Raw genomic sequence first — 25,240 nt, 5'->3', positions numbered from 1 at the left:
AGAAATGGGTCATGGCCGGGAAAAGTCGTCATGAAGTCTGGACTGGATGGAGAAGAGGAAAAAAACTACGTCGTCACCTGTGAGTCACTAGATTTATAGAGAATCTGTCACCTCTCCTGACATGTTTATTATAGGAAATCCTTGTATTTCACAAAAAGTCTTTCTGCAGTCCAGGACTGATAGACAATTCCCCTTGTCAGGAGGTTGTGTCCCTGCACAGTGTGATACTGTCAGTATGTAGGGACACCGCGCTGTGACAAGGGGAATCGTAACACTGTTAATGCTTGCCCCAAAAAGTAGTGTTAAAAATAGTTACGGTGCGGCAAGGCGGCGGTGAGGAAGGGGGGCCCAAGTTTGGGTAACAGCCAAGGGACCATGGTCTACTTAATCCGCCACTGCCTTTGCGACTACAACAATTGGTTTTGTTAGTGTCCGTTAGGACTGCGTGGTCACAAGGTCAGGAAGTGATGTCATTTGGAGGACATAATTTGGAGCAGAAGGAAAATTACTGCAGTCATGTTACATGGCATGTTTTCTCTGCTAAAAGGTCACATGTTGTTTTGTCACTGAACTGAGACTTTAAAGGACAAGCTCACCCCCATTGAAGATACTTATCATTCAGTTCTGTCCCCACAAATCATCAAACTTGTTATGCTGAGCTTAGGCCTTATTCGCATGAACGTATTTCCCATCCATGTGATGTCCATTTAAATAACTGACAGAACACTGAAGAATGGGCTATTCACACGTCCGTGTATTTTTAGGGAGTGTGCGTCCATTGCGCGAAACTCACTGCATGTCCTATTCTGGTCTATTTTTGCAGACCTCATCACCCAACGAAGTCAGTGGGTGTGTGAAAACAACGGACAGCACACAGACGATATCCATGTGCTGTCCGTGTTTCATACACCAGTTTGCGAAAGAAATGCAATAAAAAAAATTAGGTAAAATCAGGAAGTGCTTGCAGAACAGAAACACGGACGAGAAAAACAGATGGCACACAGAAACCACACTGACGCCATACGGACAGTCATATGCGTGAAACATGACCCGTTGTTTTTTGTGAACGCAAATCGGACACGCTCGTGTGAATGAGGCCTACACTGACAAGTAATCTGAAACACATCGGTGGTCATCTATTAATAATCTTGTTTCTACGACACATTTGTTTTTAACGCTTTCAGGACCAGACTAAATTTCGATTTTATGCTTTTGTTTTTTCCTCACTGCATTCAAAAAGTCATAACTCTTTTATTTTTTTGTTGACACAGCCATATGAGGGTTACATGTTTACAGGACAAGTTGTACTTTCTAATGGTACTATTTAATATTATGTGTGCTGTACTGGGAAGCTAGAAAAAAATTCAGAATGGGGTGGAATTGGAAAAAAACATTTGCTATTTTCTTATGGGTTTCTTTTTTGCGGTGTTCAATGTACGGTGAAAATGACACATTATCTTTGATCTGCGGGTCAGTACGATCATGGTGATATCACATTTATATAGTTTTTGCTATGTTTTAGTACATTTCAAAAAATGCAAAAGATTGAAATAAACAAACATTTTTTTGCATCGCCATATTGTGACCCCCGTAACTTTTTTTTTATATTTTTGTGTACAGATCTGTGTAAGGTGTCTTTTTGTACGTGGATGTTGTTTTTATTAATACAATTTTGGGGAATGTTGGGTATTTCAATCACTTTTTATTCAACTTTTTAGGGGGTTGAAGTAGCAAAAAAACAGCGATTCGGCCATTTTGACCTTTTTTCCCGCTACGACGTTCACCGTATTGGAAATATATTTTTACAATTCGGGCATTTTCGGTCGCGGGGATACCTAATGTGTTTATGTTTTTTATTGTTTATTTATTTTTATATGTGATCTAGGGAAAGGGGGGTGATTTGAATTTTTTTTTATTTTTTAAAAAAAACTTTTTTACATTTATTTTTTATTTTTATTTAGCCCCCCCTAGGGGACTTGAACCTGCAATCATTAGATAGCTTACGTTATAGACTGCAATATCACAATATTGCAGTCTATGGCAAAATTTGCGCATTGCTATTGAGACCTGCCACAATCTTCCTATAGCAGGGCTGGAAGCGTTCACAAGGCTCCCAGCTGCTAGAGGAATACACCGGCTGCCATGATCTCACAGCGTGGGGGCCTGTGACTGGCCCCGAAGCGAAAGGGGCAGTACAAAACCCCTCAAAAGCCAGTGGTCACATCTGACACTGGCATCTGAGGGGTTAAATACTTGCGAAATTCTTCTGGTCGCATGCATTGCCGCTGAGTCCCTGCTGTGCAACACAGCAGAGATCTGGCAGCTATGGCGCCTGCTCTGCTTCTGAGCAGGCGCCATCTATAACCCCTTAAGGACCAGGTCTATTTCGGCCTTAAGAACCAAACATTCTTTTTCATTTTTTCCTCCCCGCCTTCCAAGAGTCATAACTTTTTTATTTTTAGGCGGCGGTCTGGCATAAGTACCCTTAACGGCCACCGTGAAAAGGCGTATTGGTGGTTGTTAAGGGGTTAAAACACAAAGAAAAATTATTTGTTTTTGCATTTCTAATTTTCAAGAGTCGTAACTTTTTATTATGTATGTCGATGTCGCCATATGAGGACTTGTTTTTGTGGGACAAGATGTAGTTTTCATTGGTATGATTTTGGAGTACATATGGCTTATTGATTAACTTTTATTAAATTTTTTGGTGGGGGGAATGGGAAAAAAAGAATTTTTGCCGTTGTTTTTGTGTGTTTTTTGTGCCGCGTTCACCCGGCAGTTTAATTAATGAGTTCAGTTTATTACTTGGGTCGTTACTTTTGCGTTTTGCGTGTTTTGTGGTTTTTTGCACTTCTAGTAAATAAAACCACTTTTTATGGGAAAAAGTAGTTTTATTTTAATTTTCACTGTAATCTTTTTTTTATTTTTAATAAACTTTATTTAACTGTTTTAATTTTTTTTTTTATTAGTCCCACTAGGGAACTTTATTATGCAATATTCTGATCGCTTATATAATGCTTTGGTATACTTCGTATACCAAAGCATTATTGCCTGTCAGTGTAAAACTGACAGGCGATCTATTTGGCCATGCCTCTGGCATGGCCCAATAGGCATACAGTCAGGGCAGGCCTGGGGGCCTTTGTTAGGCCCCTGGCTACCATGGCAACCCGTCGGCGGTTGGCGATTGCATTCGCGGGCCGCCGATCGGTGACAGAGTGAGCTCCTCAGTAACAGCCAGGCTCCCGCGGCGATCGTGCGGGAACAGCTTCTGTGCCCGCACGATCTCCATCACGTACATGCACGGCGGAATGTGTTAATGGCTGCATTCTTTTTGTTGCTTTTATAATTTATTTATGTTCTAGTATTGTCTTTATATTACAACTACAATTTTTTTTATAGTAGAAATGTATACGGGGATCATATAGCGCCATGTCTGTGTTCTCTATGATTAATATTGGCCTAATAGAGAGCACAGTACGGCTTTTACAATCCTTTCACTCTCTCTGCAGCATGTGATCCTTACGTTACAGAAGAAAAGAAACATGTGATAGTAGTAGCGGCTAGTCTCGGGATTCTATTGTAAACTTCTGCTATGTCTATATGGCGTGTAGCTTGCACGCAGCACAAGAATCACAGAGATTCCTTGAGAGCTACTAATACTGCAAAGCTATCAAATCCTAGGAGCAATATATATCTCGATGCATGTTTTGGCGAGTATGTCTCGGCATCCTCTGACTTTGCAATGTCCCATGGTGAAACATCTCAGCAAACTGATAAAAAGCCTGCCATATGATAATATTAGGTTAGTAAAAAAAAAAAAAAACATAGCCCGTTGCCAAAATCTAAATGGACCCCCATTATGGTTCCAGTTTTTGTTACCGACAGAAGGACCTGATATTTTTTACGCCCTACCTGCATTTTCATTAACCATTGGGCCAGTTACCAACAAAGGTTGTTCTCTGGAGTGGTGAGACCTACAAAGGTTCTCGCCACCTAGGAGCACATGGGATTGGACTAACCAAGGCTTTCTTTGATAGTGGCAACTTAAAGCTGTGTACAAGCTTATGTGAATGACCTGGTAAAGTGAGTTCCTGGCCTGAATAACTGAGTACTACTTTTGCATGCAGGTACTGGTCCAGTATGGATGGATGATGTTGAATGTCTTGGATCTGAAATCTCCATCACTCAATGTAAGTTCAATGGCTGGGGAATAACAAACTGCAGTCATCGAGAAGACGCTGGAGTTCGATGTATTCCATAAACAAATATTTCTTCTCTCTTTATTTCTGTTCTCTGCTATAATGTACAGATCATTAAAAAATATAATAAGTTTTCTGCTAGAACGTAGATCATGACACCACGTAAGTTCTTTGACTTATGTTGATGATGTATAATTTTGTATTACGCTTGTAAGTATTTAAATAAAAAGGTGCAACTATCATAATATCGTAATCTCATCTCATTCTCTAGTCATTCTAATATTTAAAAAATAAAGGCTAACAAATGGCAAGATGTGAGCGTGACTATGTCAAGTATAAGGAGATTTAATTTATACCTGATGGGGCAAATTAAATGTTATTTATTCATGCAGCAAATACTTGCCTTAGCTTAAAAGAAAATGCTACATTTCACTATAATTTATCCCTGATGTTTTCTTGCAGCTATTTTACATTTTATATATAAAGATGACTATCCAAAACATTTCTGGAAATATTGCTCATTATTCGAGGTAGCTTGACAAGGAATCCATCAGAATAGAGGATCAGTAAAGCAAAAATAAGCAAACTGTTCTTTCCTACATTAACCTTACCACTCCAAAAAATTTTTAAACTTTTGAGCACCTTTTACATGTGGGCGCACATTGTTTTGAAAGTTGTTCAACTGTCTGGCATTACTGTATATAGCAGTGATTCTAAATATTATCATGATTGGGGACCCCCAGAAATAAATGTCTACTCCCGAGGCAGGTGCAGACATACCATATGTGCAACCTGTGCAGTTGCACAGCGGCCAGTAGGTAAGGGGCCCACTATTGCCTTAAAAAAAGCTTCATATTGTTTATTAGATTGCATGTAATAGACTAGCTCACAATTACTGGTGAATTGTTAGAAAGACTTAAGGGAGTGCTCTATGCCGAACTGTCCTTACACGGGTGCCCTCTGCTGTCTATGTAGAAGGAAAAAGAGCAGCAAAAGGTGCACCTTTTCCTGTTCTTTTTCCTTCAACAAACCTTGTCCCCGGTACTAAGGCTTTAGCACCGAGGGACTGCAGTGGATGGCAGCCGGCAACCTATACTTTTCCAATTCACGCATAGTCTCGGAGGAGCGCCCTTGATCCCTCACCTTTTTCCACTTTGCAACTTCTCTGCTGTCTATATCCAACCCTGTCCTGGAGAACTCCTTTTCACATATCTAAATAAAGCTTATTGTAAGGACCTACATTTTGGCCAAAATTTCCTAACTGCTTTGCTTTCCCCCATCCCAAGCATCTTTTGACAATAGTTTGCAATCCCTTCTATCAAATGACAGCTGATGATGTCCTCTGGAGAACCAGACTATGACACCAAACAATGGCGTCCGGCTATGCCATAGACTATGCTTGCTGTCAGTGAGTAGCTGACAGTTCTAATACACTGCACTACTCATGTAGTGCAGTGTATTAGAATAGCGATCAGGGCCTCCTGCCCTCAAGTCCCCTAGTGGGACAAAGTAATACAGTAAAAAAAAAGTTAAAAAAAGATGTGTAAAAATAGGAAAATAAAAGTTTTTAAAGTATTAAAAGTAAAAATCCCCCTTTTTACCTTATCAGTCATTTATTATTAATAAAAATATATAAACAAACAAATAAACTATACATAATTGGTATCGCCGCGTCCGTAACGGACTGAACTACAAAATTATTTTGTTATTTATCCCGCACGGTGAACGCCGTAAAAGAAAATAATAATAAACCGTACCACAATCACAATTGTTTGGTCACTTCACCTCCCAAAAAATGGAATAAAAAGAGATCAAAAAGTCGCATGTACCGAAAAATGGTACTGATCGAAACTACAGTTACGCAAAAAATAAGTCCTCGCACGGCTTTATTGATTGAAAAATAAAAAAGTTCTGGCTCTTAGAATAAGGTAACACAAGAAGGGAATGATTGTTTACAAAACGTATTTTATTGTGCAAATGCCATAAGACATAAAAAAAAACTATAAACATCTGGTATCGCCGCAATCGTATCGCCCCGCAGAATAAAGTGAATATGTCATTTATAGCGCACGGTGCACGCTGTAAAAAAAATAGAATAAAAATCAATAGTAGAATTGCTGTTTTTTAGTCACCACGCCCACTAAAAATAGAATAAAAACTGATCAAAAAGCTGCATGCACCCCAAGAAAACTACAATGGATTCCTCAAGGGGTCTAGTTTCCAAATTGGGGTCACTTTTGGGGGGTTTTCAATGTTTTGGCACCACAAAACCTCTTCAAACCGGACATGGTGCCTAATAAAAAAGAGGCCTCAAAATCCACTAGGTGCTCCTTTGCTTCTGAGGCCGGTGCTTCAGTCCATTACCGCACTAGGGCTACATGTGGGATATTTCTCTAAACTGCAGAATCTGGGCAATACGTATTAAGTTGTGTTTCTCTGATAAATCCTTTTGAGTTATAAAAAAAATGGTATAAAGAGGATTTTCTGACAAAAAAAAAATGTAAACTTCACCTCTACTTTGCTCTAAATTTCTGTGAAACACCTAAAGGGTTCATAAACTTTCTAAATGCTGTTGTGAATACTTTGAGGGGTCTAGTTTCTAAAATGGGGTGTTTGATAGGGGTTTCTAATATATGGGCCCCTCAAAGCAACTTCAGAACTGAACTGTAACCTAAAAAAATAAATAAATGAGGCAATACTTTGCTTCTTACATTATACTGATAATGAGCCGTGCCCACCCCGAGATGACCCCAGTTTTGACCGTTTGTATAAACGGAGACCCCTATTAGACCGTTTCAGTGCCCGGTTTTCCCAAGCATTCACCCCCAAGAAGTGTATTTCTATTGATGAGTGCCTGGTTCATTTTAAAGGGAGGGTTCAATTCCGCGAGTACCTGCCGGGTAAGAGGGCAAGGTATGGCGTGAAGATGTATAAGCTATGCGAGAGTGCATCAGGGTATACCTACAGGTTTAGGATATATGAAGGAAAGGCCACCCCCAAACCAGACTGCATCCTGGACTACAATAGGTACATGGGAGGGATGGACTTGTCAGATCAAATCCTGAAGCCCTACAGCGCCATGCGGTGTGGTATAAGAAGCTGGCCGGGCACATCATACAGATGCCTTTGTACAATGCGTACGTGCTACGTCGATGTGCAGGCCAGACGGGAACTTTCCTGGAATATCAAGAGGTGATTATCAAGAACCTAATCTTTAGGGACCAAGAAGGGGGGGCACCCAGTACTTCTGGAAGCGGGGCCACACGCATCGTACCAGGGCGGCAACACTTTCCAGGAGAAGTTCCCCAAACTGGCAAGAAGGGAAAAAGTCAAAAGAGGTGCAAAGTCTGCTATAAGGGATGACACAATATATCAATGTGACACGTGTCCCGAATAACCAGAGCTCTGTATGAAAGAGTGTTTTAAAATTTATCATACATCCCTTGGTTTATAATTTACCCCAATTTTACTTACCCTGATGCACTCCGCACAGCTTATCCCCCCTCGTCTTTCCCCTCTGAGCCCTGCTGTGTGCCCAGGCAGCTGATAACAGCCACATGTAGGGTATTGCCATACCCGGGAGAACCCACATTACAGTTTATGGGGTGTAGGTCTCCGGTCAAAATGCTCACTACACCTCTAGATGAATGTCTTAAGGGTGTTGTTTTTAAAACTGGGTCACTTCTTGCGGATTTCAACTGTACTGGTACCTCAGGGGCTTCTGCATACATGACTTCGCACCAGAAAATCCCCAGTAGGCCAAATGGTGGTCCTTTCCTTCTGAGCCCTCCCATGGGCCCAAACGGCAGTTTATCACCACAAATGGGGTATTGCGGCACTCAGAACAAATTGCGCAACAGAATGGGCTATTTTGTTTCTTGTGAAAATAAGAAATTTTCAGCCAAAACTACATATTATTTGAAAATAATAATTTTGTTTTCATTCCCAGCCCAATTGAAATAAGTTCTGTGAAAAAACTATGGGGTCAAAATGGTCACAACACCCATAAATGAATTCCTTGAGGGGTGTAGTTTCCAAAATGGGGTCACTTCTGGTGGGTTTCCATTGCTTTGATACCTCTGGGGCTCTGCAAATGCGACATGGCACCCGAAAACCAATCCAGCAAAATCTGGACTCCAAAGAACAAATAGCGCTCCTTTGCTTCTGAGCCCTCCCATGGGACCAAACAGCAGTTTATCACCACAAATGGGGTATTGCCGCACTCAGGAGAAATTGGGCAACAAAATGGAGTATTTTATTTCTTGTGAAAATAAGAATTTTTGAGCTAAAATTACATATTATTGGAAAAAATATATATTTTTTTCATTCCCAGCCCAATTCAAATAAGTTCTGTGAAGAAACTATGGGGTCTAAATGGTCACATTACCCATAAATGAATTCCTTGAGGGGTGTAGTTTCCAAAATGGGGTCACTTCTGGCGGGTTTCCATTGCTTTGATACCTCGGAGGCTCTGCAAATGCGACATGGCACCCGAAAACCAATCCAGCAAAATCTGTACTCCAACAAACATATAGCGCTCCTTTCCTTCTGAGCCCTCCCATGAGCCCAAACGGCAGTTTATCACCACAAATGGGGTATTGCCACACTAAGGACAAATTGGGCAACAAAATGGGGTATTTTGTTCCCTGTGAAAATAAGAAATTTCGATCACAAATGACATTTTATTGGAAAAAATGACATTTTTTTCATTTCACAGCCCAATTCAAATACGTGCTGTGAAAAAACTGTGCGGTCAAAATTGTAACAACAACCATAAATGAATTCCTTGAGGGGTGTAGTTTCCAAAATGGGGTCACTATTGGGGGATTGTATGTGGGACATTTCTAAAAACTGCAGAATCTGGACAATACATATTTAGTAGTGTTTCTCTGGTAAAACCTTCTGTGTTACAGAAAAAAAAATGAATAAAATTGAAATTCAGCAAGAAAAATGAAATTTGCAAATTTCACCTCCACTTTGTTTTAATTCCTGTGAAATGCCTGAAGGGTTAAAAAACTTTCTAAATGCTGTTTTGAATACTTTGAGGGGTCTAGTTTTTAAAATGGGGTGTTTTATCAGGGTTTCTAATACATAGGCCCCTCAAAGCCACTTCAGAACTCAAGAGGTACCTTAAAAAAAGGGTTTTGAAATTTTCTTAAAAATATGAGAAATTGCTGTTCATGTTCTAAGCCTTGTAACGTCCAAGAAAAATAAAAGAATGTTCAAAAAACGATGCCAATCCAAAGTAGACATATGGGAAATGTGAACTAGTAACTATTTTGGGTGGTATAACCGTCTGTTTTACAAGCAGATTCATTTAAATTCTGAAAAATGCTATTTTTTACAAATTTTCTCTAAATTTTGCAATTTTTCGACAATAAACACTGAATATATCGACCAAATTTTACCACGAACATGAAGCCCAATGTGTCATGAGAAAACAATCTCAGAATCGCTTGGGTAGGTTTAAACATTCCGACGTTAATACCACATAAAGTGAAATATGTCAGATTTGAAAAATGGGCTCTGAGCCTTAAGGCCAAAACTAGGCTGCGTCCTTAAGGGGTTAAAGGAGTATTTCAACCATAGCAAGTGATTATCTATCACTAAAATATGCCATCATGATAAATCACTAGATAAATCACAGTTATGGTCAGTTCATACAGAGTCTTTTGACACGTTTTTTGACGCGGAAACCGCATCAGAAAATATGCCAAAAAACTGCAGAATATGCCTCCCATGATTTCAATGGGAGGCGGAGGCGTTTTTTTCCCGTGAGCGGAAAAACCGTCTCCCGGGAAAAAGAAGCGACATGCCCTATCTTTGGGCATTTACGCCTATGATCTCCCATTGGCATCAATGGGAGGCAGAGAAAGCGTATTTCGTGGCATTTTTCAATGGCCGCGGGCGAAAAATGCAGCGAAAATTGCGGCAAACGGCAAAAAAACTCTGTGTGAACATACTCTTAAAGGGACTGTCAAGACCCCACAAATCCTTGTAATGTAGGTGCTTAGCTAGAGTTGCAGCTCCTTCATAGTGTTTCCCTGCACTATAACACTCCTGGCCATCCAACAATACAATCACATTCACCTTGTACGTTGGGAGATTAAGAGTAACACTATTCCAGATCAGTGGGGTTGGAATTTTAGTGATATGCCGTAACATTCTATAATCGGAATATTCCTTTAAGGGTATACCTTTTTGAAAATGAATTATTTTCTTTTTTATATAAATATGTCCAAATTCTATGCTAATTAATGTCCTAGTAGATCTTTATAGAGCTCAGAGCTCCTATGAGTTCCATCTCTTGCTTCCCTTTACCCTGCCATAGAGTACATAAAAAAATATTGACTACCTACAGCCACCACTATGGGGAGTTTATGAGCTTACTGAATAAGGATTTATTATTGAGAGCAATGGGCACTGTAGAAATTTGTATGCAGTAGCGCCCCCAACCCCCCACCCCCAGTAGTGGCAGATACAGGCAGACAAAAATGTATCATCTAATTCTATGGTTGTGTGAAGAGAAGCGGTGGATTGGAGCTCTAACGGAAAAACAGATCTCCAAACCCAATAAAGATGAATTAGTTAATTTCAGAATGTTGAGCCTAAAACAAAGTTTAAAGATGGTCATTTCCTTTACAAATATCCCATAACATCAAAATAATATTTACATTTTATCTTCCCACCTTTGGTTCGATCTATATTTCTGCAGTGTCTTTTCAATTTAAGACAAAAAAAAAATTCAACGGCTGTAGCTTGAGGAGATTTTATTTATGCAAGCTTCAGCAATTTATTGTAATTTCCAATTATTTAGTAGGTGTATTGGACTAATAGTTTAAGAGCAATTTGAAATCATTAAGCTATTTAAAATCATTAGTAAAACAAAATGCTTTTTATAGCTATCTAGGATTACAAAACACAGCGGTTAGATTAGAGCAAAATAATTTGGAAGCAGTGATTTGGCAAAACTTGTTACCTCAGATGTGCAATCCGACACAGCGGGGCAGCAGGCAATGCAATGAGTCCTTGAAAAGACGGTGCTCCAAAACAATGTAGAAGAATTGAACCACTTTACACATGTGGAAAACAAGAAGATATTTTGTTATTCTGGAATTATTTTACTTATATTTTCTTCTAATTTAATAAACAAACAAAGCTATAGATGAAGTATGTAGAATGTGGAATCTAATGGCATTCTTGGAGCACTGCATGAAATGTAGGGCTCAACGGACAACAAGCCACTGACATGATTTTCAGCTGGCACCACAAGGAGATGGATGATATAGTACACTACGATTAACCGTAAATCATGCTGAATTGTAAACAACTGTATCCAACACAAGTTTCTCAATTTAGCTAAGCTGTTTTCATCTAGTAAAACTCATTGTGATGTCCTAGGATTACTACTACATTTTCATGAAGGGAATGTCTCATGTATTCAATTTTAGTGTCATTAATTTAATGTAAGTAAAGTATGTAGAATACAAATAATGTGTTAATAATTTTGTTCAATACTGTGGCTATTTATTTTTTAAAATTAAAAACTTTCCTGGGGGCTATATTGGGGACACAACTTTCCATTGTGTGTTGTCTGTATAGACAGTATACTTTATGGCAGCTGCAATAAATGGAAGTTAATGGTCAGAAAAGTGTCCATAGACTAGTACAGTCTCTAGAAAGAGATAAATTACAACCCCCTCCCCCAGAGACTAGAAAGTGGCAGGGAAAATGCATTCAAAACCTCAAATGTGTGTACACTATCGTTCAAAAGTTTAGGGTCACTTAGAAATTTCCTTATTTTTGAAAGAAAAGCACAGTTTTTTTCAATAAAGATAAAATTAAATTAATCAGAAATACACTCTATACATTGTTAATGTGCTAAATGACTATTGTAGCTGCAAACATCTGTTTTTTAATGCAATATCTATATAGGTGTATAGAGGCCCACTTCCAGCAACCATAACTCCAGTGTTCTAGTGGTACATTGTGTTTGCTACCTGTGTTAGAAGGCAATTGGATGACTAGAAAACACTTGAAAACCCTTGTGCAATTATGTTAGCACCGCTGTAAACAGTTTTGCTGTTTAGAGGAGCTATAAAACTGACCTTCCTTTGAGCTAGTTGAGAATCTGGAGCATTACATTTGTGGGTTCGATTAAACTCTCAAAATGGCTAGAAAAAGAGAGCTTTCATGTGAAACTCGACAGTCTATTTTTGTTCTTAGAAATGAAGGCTATTCCATGCGAGAAATTGCCAAGAAACTGAAGATTTCCTACAACGGTGTGTACTACTCCCTTCAGAGGAACGCACACACAGGCTCTAACCAGAGTAGAAAGAGAAGTGGGAGACCCCGCTGCACAACTGAGCAACAAGACAAGTACATTAGAGTCTCTAGTTTGAGAAATGAGCAGGAGAAAAAATTGGATCTTTCCAGGGGCGCTGTTGCGTGGTAGAAATGATAGGAATGAAATACGGATGTATTGAGAATAAGATCAATTTATTCCGTTGAGTGGCAACGCGTTTCAACGCTGAACAAGCGTCTTCCTCAGGCCATGTACACATTACATTAACAACACTTCTTATATAGCATGTGGGTTCAAACTTAACACGAGTGAAATAAAACGCCAAATCTGCCGAGGTCAAGGTGCGATCGTGACGTCACACCCGGCTTTTTTCTCTCTATCCCCACCGCGAGGCAGTGAAAGTGTAGACACGTTTAATATACAAATAAAATTATTCTTTGTAAGTAAATACATTCTCACGAACAAAGGGGTAATAAAATTGCAGTAGGAAAAAATTAAAGTTAAAGTGTTCTTAAAAGTCTTTATAAGCGATGTCCCAATGTCATTGATATATAACTTTGGAAACAGGGGATCGTATATTAGTCAGTTGGTAATTTGACGGAAGCAGTAGACTGAAAATCAAAATAGTAATTATGACACAAGGCTACAATAGAAGCAAATGTGTTGCTGGGTTACAGTGAAAGACGCCAGGACGCGACTCCGTCACCAGGACAACCAAGCGGGGAACGGAGCCACAGAACAGACAGAAAGGGCTGCGCTCGCTCTAGGTAAGTTATTGGAAACTTAAATGCTACTTCTGCAAGTATAAAAAATGCATTGATAGAGGGAAAATACACATGGATACGGTATTAGGTATATACATTCTTTTGTAAAATAAATATATTCGCAAGAACAACAACAAGTAAACATGGGGAAAGATTGGATTTAAAAGATTCTCAAAACTGTACAATCCTGATTTATATAGAAGCCCGCAGTATATCTTTACCTCTAATATATGATTCTATCAGAGGATTAGTACTTTTGCGGGAAATTAATAGTAGGGTACAATAAAAAATGATGGTTTTAAAACGAGATTAAAACCCAATTGTGTTACTAGGTTAACAATGCGGGTCAACAAGACCAGGAAATCTAAAGAGGATCGGGGATAGGACAGGCAGAACTTGCTGCAGGTAAGTTAAAAGGGTTTATTTCGGTTAAAATATTTTTGACTAGAAGACAGTCGCAGCGTAATGGGCCTTATAGATGAGAAGGTTTATATGGCAAAAAGAGAAAGCATAACGGATGAATGCATTTGTCACTCATATTACCAGTCCCTACTCCGTACTTATTGTTGTATGTTAATTTGACTTTTGGAAATTGCTTTTCCTCTAATATTAATTTACAGATACTTATTAGGTTGTTAGAGATTGCTCTGAAATGTGAGTTAATCCAATGTTGATTCGGAGATGTCATTCAAACCCCCTGGGTGCAATGTCTGTAGTTTGAAGATCCAATAGTTTTCCCTCTGTTTAAGTTTATTGAATCTGTTGGGAACATCAAGATGTATATCTTCAATGGGTGTAACTGTGATTTGGTTGAATTGACACTTGTGTACATGGGTGAAGTGGCGGGACACACTATGTTTCAAAAAGCCTGTGTTCACATTGAATCTATGTTTATTTATTCTGGATCTCAGACATTGTGTCGTTCTTCCTACGTATTGGAGTTTGCACGTACATTCCATTAAATAAATTACATAGGAACTACTGCAACTAAGGGATGATTTAATTGGGAAAGACTCTTTTGTGACTGTCGATGTGTATGTATATTTTTTGTTGTTGATACTGTTGCAGCATAGACATCGTGGGTGACCACATTTATAGGAGCCATTGGGTCTGGATAAAAAGGTCGTTTGTGGTGTTTTGGGTTTACGGACTCTACTAGGGGCCAGAATGTTTTTCAGGGTCAAGGATCGTCGGAAAGTGATACTAGGATGAGCTGGTATCACATCTTTAAGGTAAGGGTCATTTTTTAGAATGTGCCAATGTTTATGCAGGATTGACCTAACTATTTTGTTCCCTTGATTAAAGGTAGCAATGAAATTAGTGTTGTATTTATTTGGTTCTGACTTTTTCTGTACCGGATTTAGGCAGAAATCCTGAGATAATTCTGAGGCTTTATGTCGTGCGTCTTTAATTAGTTTTAGAGGAAAGTTCTTTTCCCTAAAGCTTCTTTCTAAAATGTTGCACTCTAATTTAAAATTTCCATTAGTACTACAGTTTTTACGGACTCTTCTAAATTGACCGAAAGGTACGTTTGTTAACCAAGGGCGACAGTGTGCACTTTTGAAGTCAATGTAGCTATTGACATCGACGGATTTAAAATGAGTTTTCGTAATAAAGTGTTTAATCTTGGTGTCATAGCTGATGGTTAGGTCCAGAAAATCGATAGAGATTTTAGAAAAAGTGTGCGTAAAAGATAGATCATAGCTGTTGTCATTTAAATTCTTGATAAAACTGGAAGCTTCGTTCTCTGATCCTGTCCACACGAAGAACAAGTCATCGAATGCCCCCATGTACAAATTTGCGTAGGCCGGTGCGAATCTAGTGCCCATCGCACAACCTTTGATTTGGTTATAGAAGCTGTGATTGAAAGTGAATGTATTATGATGGAGAATAAAATCAATGCAACTAGTTAAAAAAGAAACTTGTGTACATAGTGTGTCCCGCCACTTCACCCATGTACACAAGTGTCAATTCAACCAAATTACAGTTACACCCATTGAAGATATACATCTTGATGTTCCCAACAGATTCAATAAACTTAAACAGAGGGAAAACTATTGGATCTTCAAGCTACAGACATTGCACCCAGGGGGTTTGAATGACATCTCCGAATCAACATTGGATTAACTCACATTTCAGAGCAATCTCTAACAACCTAATAAGTATCTGTAAATTTATATTAGAGGAAAAGCAATTTCCAAAAGTCAAATTAACATACAACAATAAGTACGGAGTAGGGACTGGTAATATGAGTGACAAATGCATTCATCCGTTATGCTTTCTTTTTTTGCCATATAAACCTTCTCATCTATAAGGCCCATTACGCTGCGACTGTCTTCTTCTAGTCAAAAATATTTTAACCGAAATAAACCCTTTTAACTTACCTGCAGCAAGTTCTGCCTGTCCTATCCCCGATCCTCTTTAGATTTCCTGGTCTTGTTGACCCGCATTGTTAACCTAGTAACACAATTGGGTTTTAATCTCGTTTTAAAACCATCATTTTTTATTGTACCCTACTATTAATTTCCCGCAAAAGTACTAATCCTCTGATAGAATCATATATTAGAGGTAAAGATATACTGCGGGCTTCTATATAAATCAGGATTGTACAGTTTTGAGAATCTTTTAAATCCAATCTTTCCCCATGTTTACTTGATGTTGTTCTTGCGAATATATTTATTTTATAAAAGAATGTATATACCTAATACCGTATCCATGTGTATTTTCCCTCTATCAATGCATTTTCTTATACTTGCAGAAGTAGCATTTAAGTTTCCAATAACTTACCTAGAGCGAGCGCAGCCCTTTCTGTCTGTTCTGTGGCTCCGTTCCCCGCTTGGTTGTCCTGGTGACGGAGTCGCGTCCTGGCGTCTTTCACTGTAACCCAGCAACACATTTGCTTCTATTGTAGCCTTGTGTCATAATTACTATTTTGATTTTCAGTCTACTGCTTCCGTCAAATTACCAACTGACTAATATACGATCCCCTGTTTCCAAAGTTATATATCAATGACATTGGAACATCACTTATAAAGATTTTTAAGAACACTTTAACTTTAATTTTTTCCTACTGCAATTTTATTACCCCTTTGTTCGTGAGAATGTATTTACTTACAAAGAATAATTTTATTTGTATATTAAACGTGTCTACACTTTCACTGCCTCGCGGTGGGGAGAGAGAGAAAAAAGCCGGGTGTGACGTCACGATCGCACCTTGACCTCGGCAGATTTGGCGTTTTTTTTCACTCGTGTTAAGTTTGAACCCACATGCTATATAAGAAGTGTTGTTAATGTAATGTGTACATGGCCTGAGGAAGACACTTGTTCAGAGTTGAAACGCGTTGCCACTCAACGGAATAAATTGATCTTATTCTCAATACATCTGGATTTCATTCCTATCATTTCTACCACGCAGCAGCGCCCCTGGAAAGATCCAATTTTTTCTCCTGCTTCTCTCTCTACCAAAGCGGTCCCTTCGGGTACCGACTCGGATCTGGCAGCAGCACTGTGGTTCTATTTACATGCCTCAAAAACTTCGCATCTAGGTGAGCATATTACTTGCCCTCTTGTCTCACCTTTACCAATTGATCTACACAAGGTGGCGCCGTGTTTTTTTCTCTTTTCGTTCCACTATTAGTTTGAGAAATAGACGCCTCACAGGTCCTCAACTGGCAGCTTCAATAAATAGTACCCGCAAAACGCCAGTGTCAACGTCTACAGTGAAGAGGCAACTCCGGGATGCTGGCCTTCAGGGCAGAGTGGCAAAGAAAAAGCCATATCTGAGACTGGCTAATAAAAGGAAAAGATTAATATGGGCAAAAGCACACAGACATTGGACAGAGGAAGATTGGAAAAAAGTGTTATGGACAGACGAATCGAAGTTTGAGGTGTTTGGATCACACAGAAGAACATTTGTGAGACGCAGAACAACTGTAAAGATGCTGGAAGAGTGCCTGACGCAATCTGTCAAGCATGTTGGAGGTAATGTGATGGTCTGGGGTTGCTTTGGTGATGGTAAAGTGGGAGATTTGTACAAGGTAAAAGGGATTTTGAATAAGGAAGGCTATCACTCCATTTTGCAACGCCATGCCATACCCTGTGGGACAGCGCTTGATTGGAGCCAATTTCATCCTACAACAGGACAATGACCCAAAGTACACCTCCAAATTATGCAAGAACTATTTAGGGAAGAAGCAGGCAGCTGGTATTCTATCTGTAATGGAGTGGCCAGCGCAGTCACCAGATCTCAACCCCATAGAGCTGATGTGGGAGCAGCTTGACCGTATGGTACGCAAGAAGTGCCCATCAAGCCAATCCAACTTGTGGGAGGGGCTTCTGGAAGCATGGGGTGAAATTTCTCCCGATTACCTCAGCAAATTAACAGCTAGAATGCCAAAGGTCTGCAATGCTGTAATTGCTGTAAATGGAGCATTCTTTGACGAAAGCAAAGTTTGAAGGAGAAAATTATTATTTCAAATAAAAATCATTATTTCTAACCTTGTCAATGTCTTGACTATATTTTCTAGTCATTTTGCAATTCATTTGAAAAATATAAGTGTGACTTTTCATGGAAAAGACAAAATTGTCTGGGTGACCCCAAACTTTTGAACGGTAGTACAATAGGGCTATCATTCAATCCCGAATCTAGTGATTTATCATGATACAGAAAATATTAACTTTTTTTAAAGGGTAACTAAACTTTTAAAAAAGTCATAGTAACATGTCAAAAGTTTTGATCGGTGGTCCGAGCATTGAGACCACCACTGATTCCTAAAACGAAGCGGCAGAAGCCTATAAAGGAATAACCTTTACAAAAATTCTAAAATTCTTCAGACATTTGTCATGCTTCTACCACAAATCAGAAGGACGATTTTCACGTCAGTATAGTCTGCTGAATGGAGGGGATGGGCAGAGGATGGTCACATCAGTCACTTACACCTAAGTGTAAGGGTGATGGGGAGATATTCCCCCTTAAAGGGAACGATATTGTATTTTGGGCACATAGTGGGCCTAGTTATTTATTGTACTGCGATGTAACATGTACCTGTGTTACTTGGCTTTACCCCCCGACTAGGTGTCATTTCAGGAGGAAGGGTGGTTAGTCCAGCCATTATGGATTATTGTGTTTATATAGTGTGGCCATCCGGCCTGCATCTATCTTTTGCTGTGCATTGTAGCTAAGTGCCGGTTTCTGCTAGTAGGTGCATGGTGATTCACTGCTTGGAAATTAAATTACTTGGCACTAAGATGTATGGCCCGGACACCATCTTTGACTGCATTTGCCCTGCCATAACAGTCATTCAAAAACCTTAGCTTTGCCAAGTCCTGATCTTTTTGTAGATGTCGCTGGCCACTGAACATACAGTAAGATCTTTTATTCCTCTGTTAATATTCTCATATTGATTTCTCTGTATAACTCTTCAGCCAGTCATGGGACCCAGGCAACATCTTCCTTAGTAATCCCATTATATGGTAACTAAATAACAACTAGATAATAACATCTACAATCAAATCAAGTCGATTTTTCATAAAATCATATTAGGGCAAAATTTATCAATATATTCATGCCTGTTTTTTGTAAAAAGTGGACAGCCCTTCATACTCATTTATTAACATATTCTCTACTTTTCTTCTTAGAAATAGTGGTATTTTTTTTTTTACTTATGCCAGGTTCATCAACATGGTCTTAAGCGGGAGTGAGATACAGGCGCAATTCCTACACTCTCATGTAATTTTGAACGTTTTGAGCGCTTATAGCATGACATTGAAGACATACGATTGTATTGATTCCAAGGGAGAATTATTTATTTTCATTCATTCCACATGGTATGATATTGTACAGAACAGAAATTTTTAATGCAAGCGATAGGCGTTTATTTTGACGTTTCGGCCCAACCAAGGCCTTTCTCACAATCGCTGCATGCAATTTCGGAGGAGTATAGTATTATGACGGCGTCTACCAGATGCTCCAAGAAGTAAGCATCTGGTAGACGCCGTCATAATACTATACTCCTCTGAAATTGCATGCAGCGATGGTGAGAAAGGCCTTGGTTGGGCCGAAACGTCAAAATAAACGCCTATCGTTTGCATTAAAAATTTCTGTTCTATACAATATCATACCATGTGGAATGAATGAATGAAAATAAATAATTCTCCCTTGGAATCAATACAATCGTATGTCTTTGCAGTGCTTTTTGGTTTATTCTATATATCTATTAGTGGGGTACAATCCGAACCTGAATAGCACCAACGAATTGGAGTGCATCCTTACTATTTTTTATTTAAATATAGCATGACATTATCTGATGAATCTTGAAAACATAATTCAAATTTTATTCCAAATTCCAAATCTTCACCCTAGAGTACCATTTTTAAATAAAATAACTCCAAAATTCTGTAATAATGGAATCATAAAATCGATTTATTAGGAAGGAAACTCTATTTTACTGATATAAAACTAAAAATCTCATCAGATATAATATAAAATTAGTCAGCACAGATATTTTAACCCCTTAAGGACGCAGCCTAGTTTTGGCCTTAAGGCTCAGAGCCCATTTTTCAAATCTGACATATTTCACTTTATGTGGTAATAACGTCGGAATGCTTAAACCTACCCAAGCGATTCTGAGATTGTTTTCTCGTGACACATTGGGCTTCATGTTCGTGGTAAAATTTGGTCGATATATTCAGTGTTTATTGGTGAAAAATTGCAAAATTTAGAGAAAATTTTGAAAAAATTGCATTTTTCAGAATTTAAATGCATCTGCTTGTAAAACAGACGGTTATACCACCCAAAATAGTCACTAGTTCACATTTCCCATATGTCTACTTTAGATTGGCATCGTTTTTTGAACATTCTTTTCTTTTTCTTGGACGTTACAAGGCTTAGAACATAAACAGCAATTTCTCATATTTTTAAGAAAATTTCAAAAGCCTTTTTTTTAAGGTACCTGTTCAGTTCTGAAGAGGCTTTGAGGGGCCTATGTGTTAGAAACCCTGATAAAACACCCCATTTTAAAAACGAGACCCCTCAAAGTATTCAAAACAGCATTTAGAAAGTTTTTTAACCCTTCAGGCATTTCACAGGAATTAAAGCAAAGTGGAGGTGAACTTTGCAAATTTCATTTTTCTTGCTGAATTTCAATTTTATTACATTTTTTTTTCTGTAACAAAGAAGGTTTTACCAGAGAAACACTACTAAATATGTATTGTCCAGATTCTGCAGTTTTTAGAAATGTCCCACATGTGCCTCTAGTGCGCTCGTGGAATAAAACACAAGCCCTAGAAGCAAAGAAGCACCTAGTGCATTTTGAGCCCTCTTTTTTATTAGAATATATTTTAGGCAGCATGCCAGGTTTGAAGAGGTGTTGAGGTGTCAAAACAGTAGGAATCCCCCAATAGTGACCCCATTGTGGAAACTGCACCCCTCAAGGAATTCATTTATGGTTGTTGTTACCATTTTGACCGCACAGTTTTTTCACAGCACGTATTTGAATTGGGCTGTGAAATGAAAAAAATGTCATTTTTTCCAATAAAATGTCATTTGTGATCAAAATTTCTTATTTTCACAGGGAACAAAATACCCCATTTTGTTGCCCAATTTGTCCTTAGTGTGGCAATACCCCATTTGTGGTGATAAACTGCCGTTTGGGCCCATAGGAGGGCTCAAAAGGAAAGGAGCGCTATATGTTTGTTGGAGTCCAGATTTTGCTGGTTTGGTTTTCGGGTGCCATGTCGCATTTGCAGAGCCCCAGGGGTGTCAAAGCAATGGAAACTCACAAAAGTGACCCCATTTTGGAAACTACACCCCTCAAGGAATTCATTTATTGTTTTTGTTACCATTTTGACCACACAGTTTTTTCACAGCACCTATTTCAATTGGGCTGTGACATAAAAAAAATGAAATTTTTTCCAATAAGATGTAATTTTTTATCAAAATATCTTATTTTCACAGGGAACAAAATGCTCAATTTTGTTGCCCAATTTCTCCTGAGTGCAGCAATACCCCATTTGTGGCAATAAACTGCCGTTTGGGCCCATGGGAGGGCTGAGAAGGAAAGGAGCGCTGTGTGTTCTTTAGAGTGCAGATTTTGCTGGATTGGTTTTCGGCTGCCATGTCGCATTTGCAGAGCCCCAGAGGTATCAAAGCAATGGAAACCCACCAGAAGTGACCCCATTTTGGAAACTACACCCCTCAAGGAATTCATTTATGGGTAATGTGACCATTTAGACCCCATAGTTTCTTCACAGAACTTATTTGAATTGGGGTGGGAATTAAATAAATATATATTTTTTCCAATAATATGTCATTTTAGCTCAAAAATTCTTATTTTCACAAGAAACAAAATACCCCATTCTGTTGCGCAATTTGTCCTGAGTGCCGCAATACCCCATTTGTGGTGATAAACTGCCGTTTGGGGCCATGGGAGGGCTCAGAAGGAAAGGACCACCATTTGGCCTACTGGGGATTTTCTAGTGCGAAGTCATGTATGCAGAAGCCCCTGAGGTCCCAGTACAGTTGAAACCCGCAAGAAGTGACCCCATTTTAAAAACTACACCCTTAAGGCATTCATCTAGAGGTGTAGTGAGCATTTTGACCGGAGACATACACCCCATAAACTGTAATGTGGGTTCTCCCGGGTATGGCAATCCCCTACATGTGGCTGTTATCTGCTGCCTGGACACACAGCAGGGCTCAGAGGGGAAAGACGAGGGGGGATAAGCTGTGCGGAGGGCATCAGGGTAAGTAAAATTGGGGTAAATTATAAACCAAGGGATGTATGATAAATTTTAAAACACTTTCATACAGAGCTCTGGTTGTTCGGGACACGTGTCACATTGATATATTGTGTCATCCATTATCCCCCTCTTATAGCAGACTTTGCACCTCTTTTGACTTTTTCCCTTCTTGCCAGTTTGGGGAACTTCTCCTGGAAAGTGTTGCCCTGGTACGATGCGTGTGGCCCCGCTTCCAGAAGTACTGGGTGCCCCCCCTTCTTGGTCCCTAAAGATTAGGTTCTTGATAATCACCTCTTGAAATTCCAGGAAAGTTCCCCTCTGGCCTGTACATCGATGTAGCACGTACGCATTGTACAAAGCCATCTGTATGATGTGCCCGGCCAGCTTCTTATACCACACCGCATGGCGCTGTAGGGCTTCAGGACTTGATCTGACAAGTCCACCCCTCCCATGTACCTATTGTAGCCCAGGATGCAGTCTGGTTTGGGGGTGGCCTTTCCTTCATATAGCCTAAACTTGTAGGTATACCCTGATGCCCTCTCGCAGCTTATACATCTTCACGCCATACCTTGCCCTCTTACCCAGCAGGTACTCGCGGACTTGAACCCTCCCTTTAAAATGTACCAGGGACTCATCAATAGAAATACACTTCTCGGGGGTGTATGCTTGGGAAAACCGGGCACTGGAACGGTCTAATAGGGGTCTCCGTTTATACAAACGGTCAAAACTGGGGGTCATCTCAGGATGGGCACGGCTCATTATCAGTATAATGTAAGAAATGAAGTATTGCCTCATTTATTTATTTTTTTAGGTTCCAGTTCAGTTCTGAAGTTGCTTTGAGGGGCCCATATATTAGAAACCCCTATCAAACACCCCATTTTAGAAACTAGACCCCTCAAAGTATTCACAACAGCATTTAGAAAGTTTATGAACCCTTTAGGTGTTTCACAGGAATTTAGAGCAAAGTAGAGGTGAAATTTAAATATTTTTTTTGTCAGAAAATCCTCTTTATACCATTTTTTTTATAACACAAAAGGATTTATCAGAGAAACGCAACTCAATACGTATTGCCCAGATTCTGCAGTTTTGAGAAATATCCCACATGTGACCCTCGGGCGGTAATGGACTGAAGAGCCGGCCTCCGAAGCAAAGGAGCACCCAGTGGATTATGAGGCCTCTTTTTTATTGGGCACCATGTCCGGTTTGAAGAGGTCTTGTGGTGCCAAAACAGTAGAAAACACCCAAAAGTGACCCCTTGGACATTTTGGAAACTAGACCCCTTGAGGAATCCATTGCAGTTTTCTTGGGGTGCATGCGGCTTTTTGATCAGTTTTTATTCTATTTTTAAGTGGCGTGGTGACTAATAAACAGCGATTCTACTATTGTTTTTTTATTCTATTTTTTTACAGCGTGCACCGTGCGCTATAAATGACATATTCACTTTATTCTGCGGGGCGATACGATTACGGCGATACCAGATGTTTATAGTTTTTTTATGTCTTATGGCGTTTGCACAATAAAATAAGTTTTGTAAACAATCATTCACTTTTTGTGTTCCTTATTCTAAGAGCCAGAACGTTTTTATTTTTCAATCAATAAAGCCGTGCAAGGACTTATTTTTTGCGTAACGAACTGTAGTTTTGATCAGTACCATTTTTCGGTACATGCGACTTTTTGATCTCTTTTTATTCCATTTTTTGGGAGGTGAAGTGACCAAACAATTGTGGTTGTGGTACGGTTTATTATTATTTTCTTTTACGGCGTTCACCGTGCGGGATAAATAATGAAATAATTTTGTAGTTCAGGCCGTTACGGACGCGGCGATACCAATTATGTATAGTTTATTTGTTTGTTTATATGTTTTTATTAATAATAAAGGACTGATAAGGGAAAAGGGGGATTTTTACTTTTAATACTTTTAAAACTTTTATTTTCTTATTTTTACACAACTTTTTTTTAACTTTTTTTGTACTTTATTACTTTGTCCCACTAGGGGACTTGAGGGCAGGAGTCCCTGATCGCTATTCTAATACACTGCACTTCATGCGTAGTGCAGTGTATCAGAGCTGTCAGCTACTCACTGACAGCAAGCATAGTGGGTCCTGACGTTGTCAGGACCCACTAGGCTTCCGTCTATGGCATAGCCGGATGCCATTGTTTGGTGTCCGGTTGCCATAGTCACCATCGCCGGCCGCTATCGCGTAGCAGGCCGGCGATGGCAGCTTAACCCCTAAAAAGCCGCGATCTCTATAGAACGCGGCTTTTAAGGGGTTAATCAGCGGGGACACAGCGATCGGTCCCCGCTGTAGGAGCTGTGACAGCTGCTGTACGAGACAGCAGCGTCACAGCTCCTGTATGTGTCGGGAGGACGGCCGAAACGGCCGTTACTCCCGTGACGTACTATTACGGCATGGAGCGCGAACGATACAGCTGCCATGACGTAATAGTACGTCCAGGAGCGGGAAGGGGTTAACCTCAAAATTAAATGGTGTTGAAAAGAGGACATTCAATTTAAATTAAAGTTTTTTTATTTACCTAAAATATAACAATAATAGCAATATCCCAGCTTTCTGCTACTTTTCATGCAGCTCTTTGTGTTCCTTGCTGGCTGATGACATACGGATGTAGCCATCTTTAACTTGACTCGGATCATTTGCTGCAGCGTGAGATCACACAACAAAAGCCATTGAAAAGTCATTGATAAAGTCAAGATAAGAGATCTAGCCAGTGTGCATTTAATGAGTTAAAAGTCAAGGTAAAGACGGCTACATCTGTAGCAACAACCTGACACGTGAACACTGTGTGCATGAGCCCTTAGAATCACAATAAACCAACATAATTTCGTTTCTGGGTTCACCTACAATAAGTACGGTATATGGGCAAACTGGGGCTCCCACATTGAACATATTGTAAGAAAAATTGCAAATGACTGTAGACACATCTGTATGTCAATGCCGGAGCCTGTGAGAAAATAGAGAAGGTATATTGAAAAATATGAGTTTCTGTCAGGAAGCTAACTTTATATTTCATCTAAGAAAATACCAGATATTTCATCCTGACAACAATGCAGTGATCCAGAAATAAAAACAGATTGAACAACAGCATTAAATCGGAGTTTTTTGAATGCATTAAATATATAACATTGCACCTGAGGCCCCTTTCTGCTTTACACTTGTGTTGTGTGGAAATCTCCTAGAAAGAAAACAAGTTTTTACTCAAATCTATACGGCCAA

The 25,240-nt window shown here is 39.4% G+C and overlaps 1 protein-coding gene across 1 annotated transcript in view; it reads left to right on the top strand.

Annotated features, from left to right (window-relative positions):
* Window positions 1–4,452, top strand: part of MSR1 (macrophage scavenger receptor 1) — a 37,986-nt gene extending 33,534 nt beyond the window's left edge. Inside the window, exon 10 of the mRNA XM_075849621.1 lies at window positions 4,128–4,452. Within this exon, the coding sequence (XP_075705736.1) occupies window positions 4,128–4,261 (134 nt within the window). The 3' untranslated portion in view covers window positions 4,262–4,452. The remainder of the gene's footprint in view (window positions 1–4,127) is intronic.
* The last annotated feature ends 20,788 nt before the right edge of the window (window positions 4,453–25,240 follow it).

Source organism: Rhinoderma darwinii, chromosome 1 (assembly GCF_050947455.1).
Source record: "Rhinoderma darwinii isolate aRhiDar2 chromosome 1, aRhiDar2.hap1, whole genome shotgun sequence".
In the NCBI taxonomy this organism is placed as follows: Eukaryota; Metazoa; Chordata; class Amphibia; order Anura; family Rhinodermatidae; genus Rhinoderma; species Rhinoderma darwinii.
This window is presented reverse-complemented; position numbering and strand designations above follow the sequence as displayed.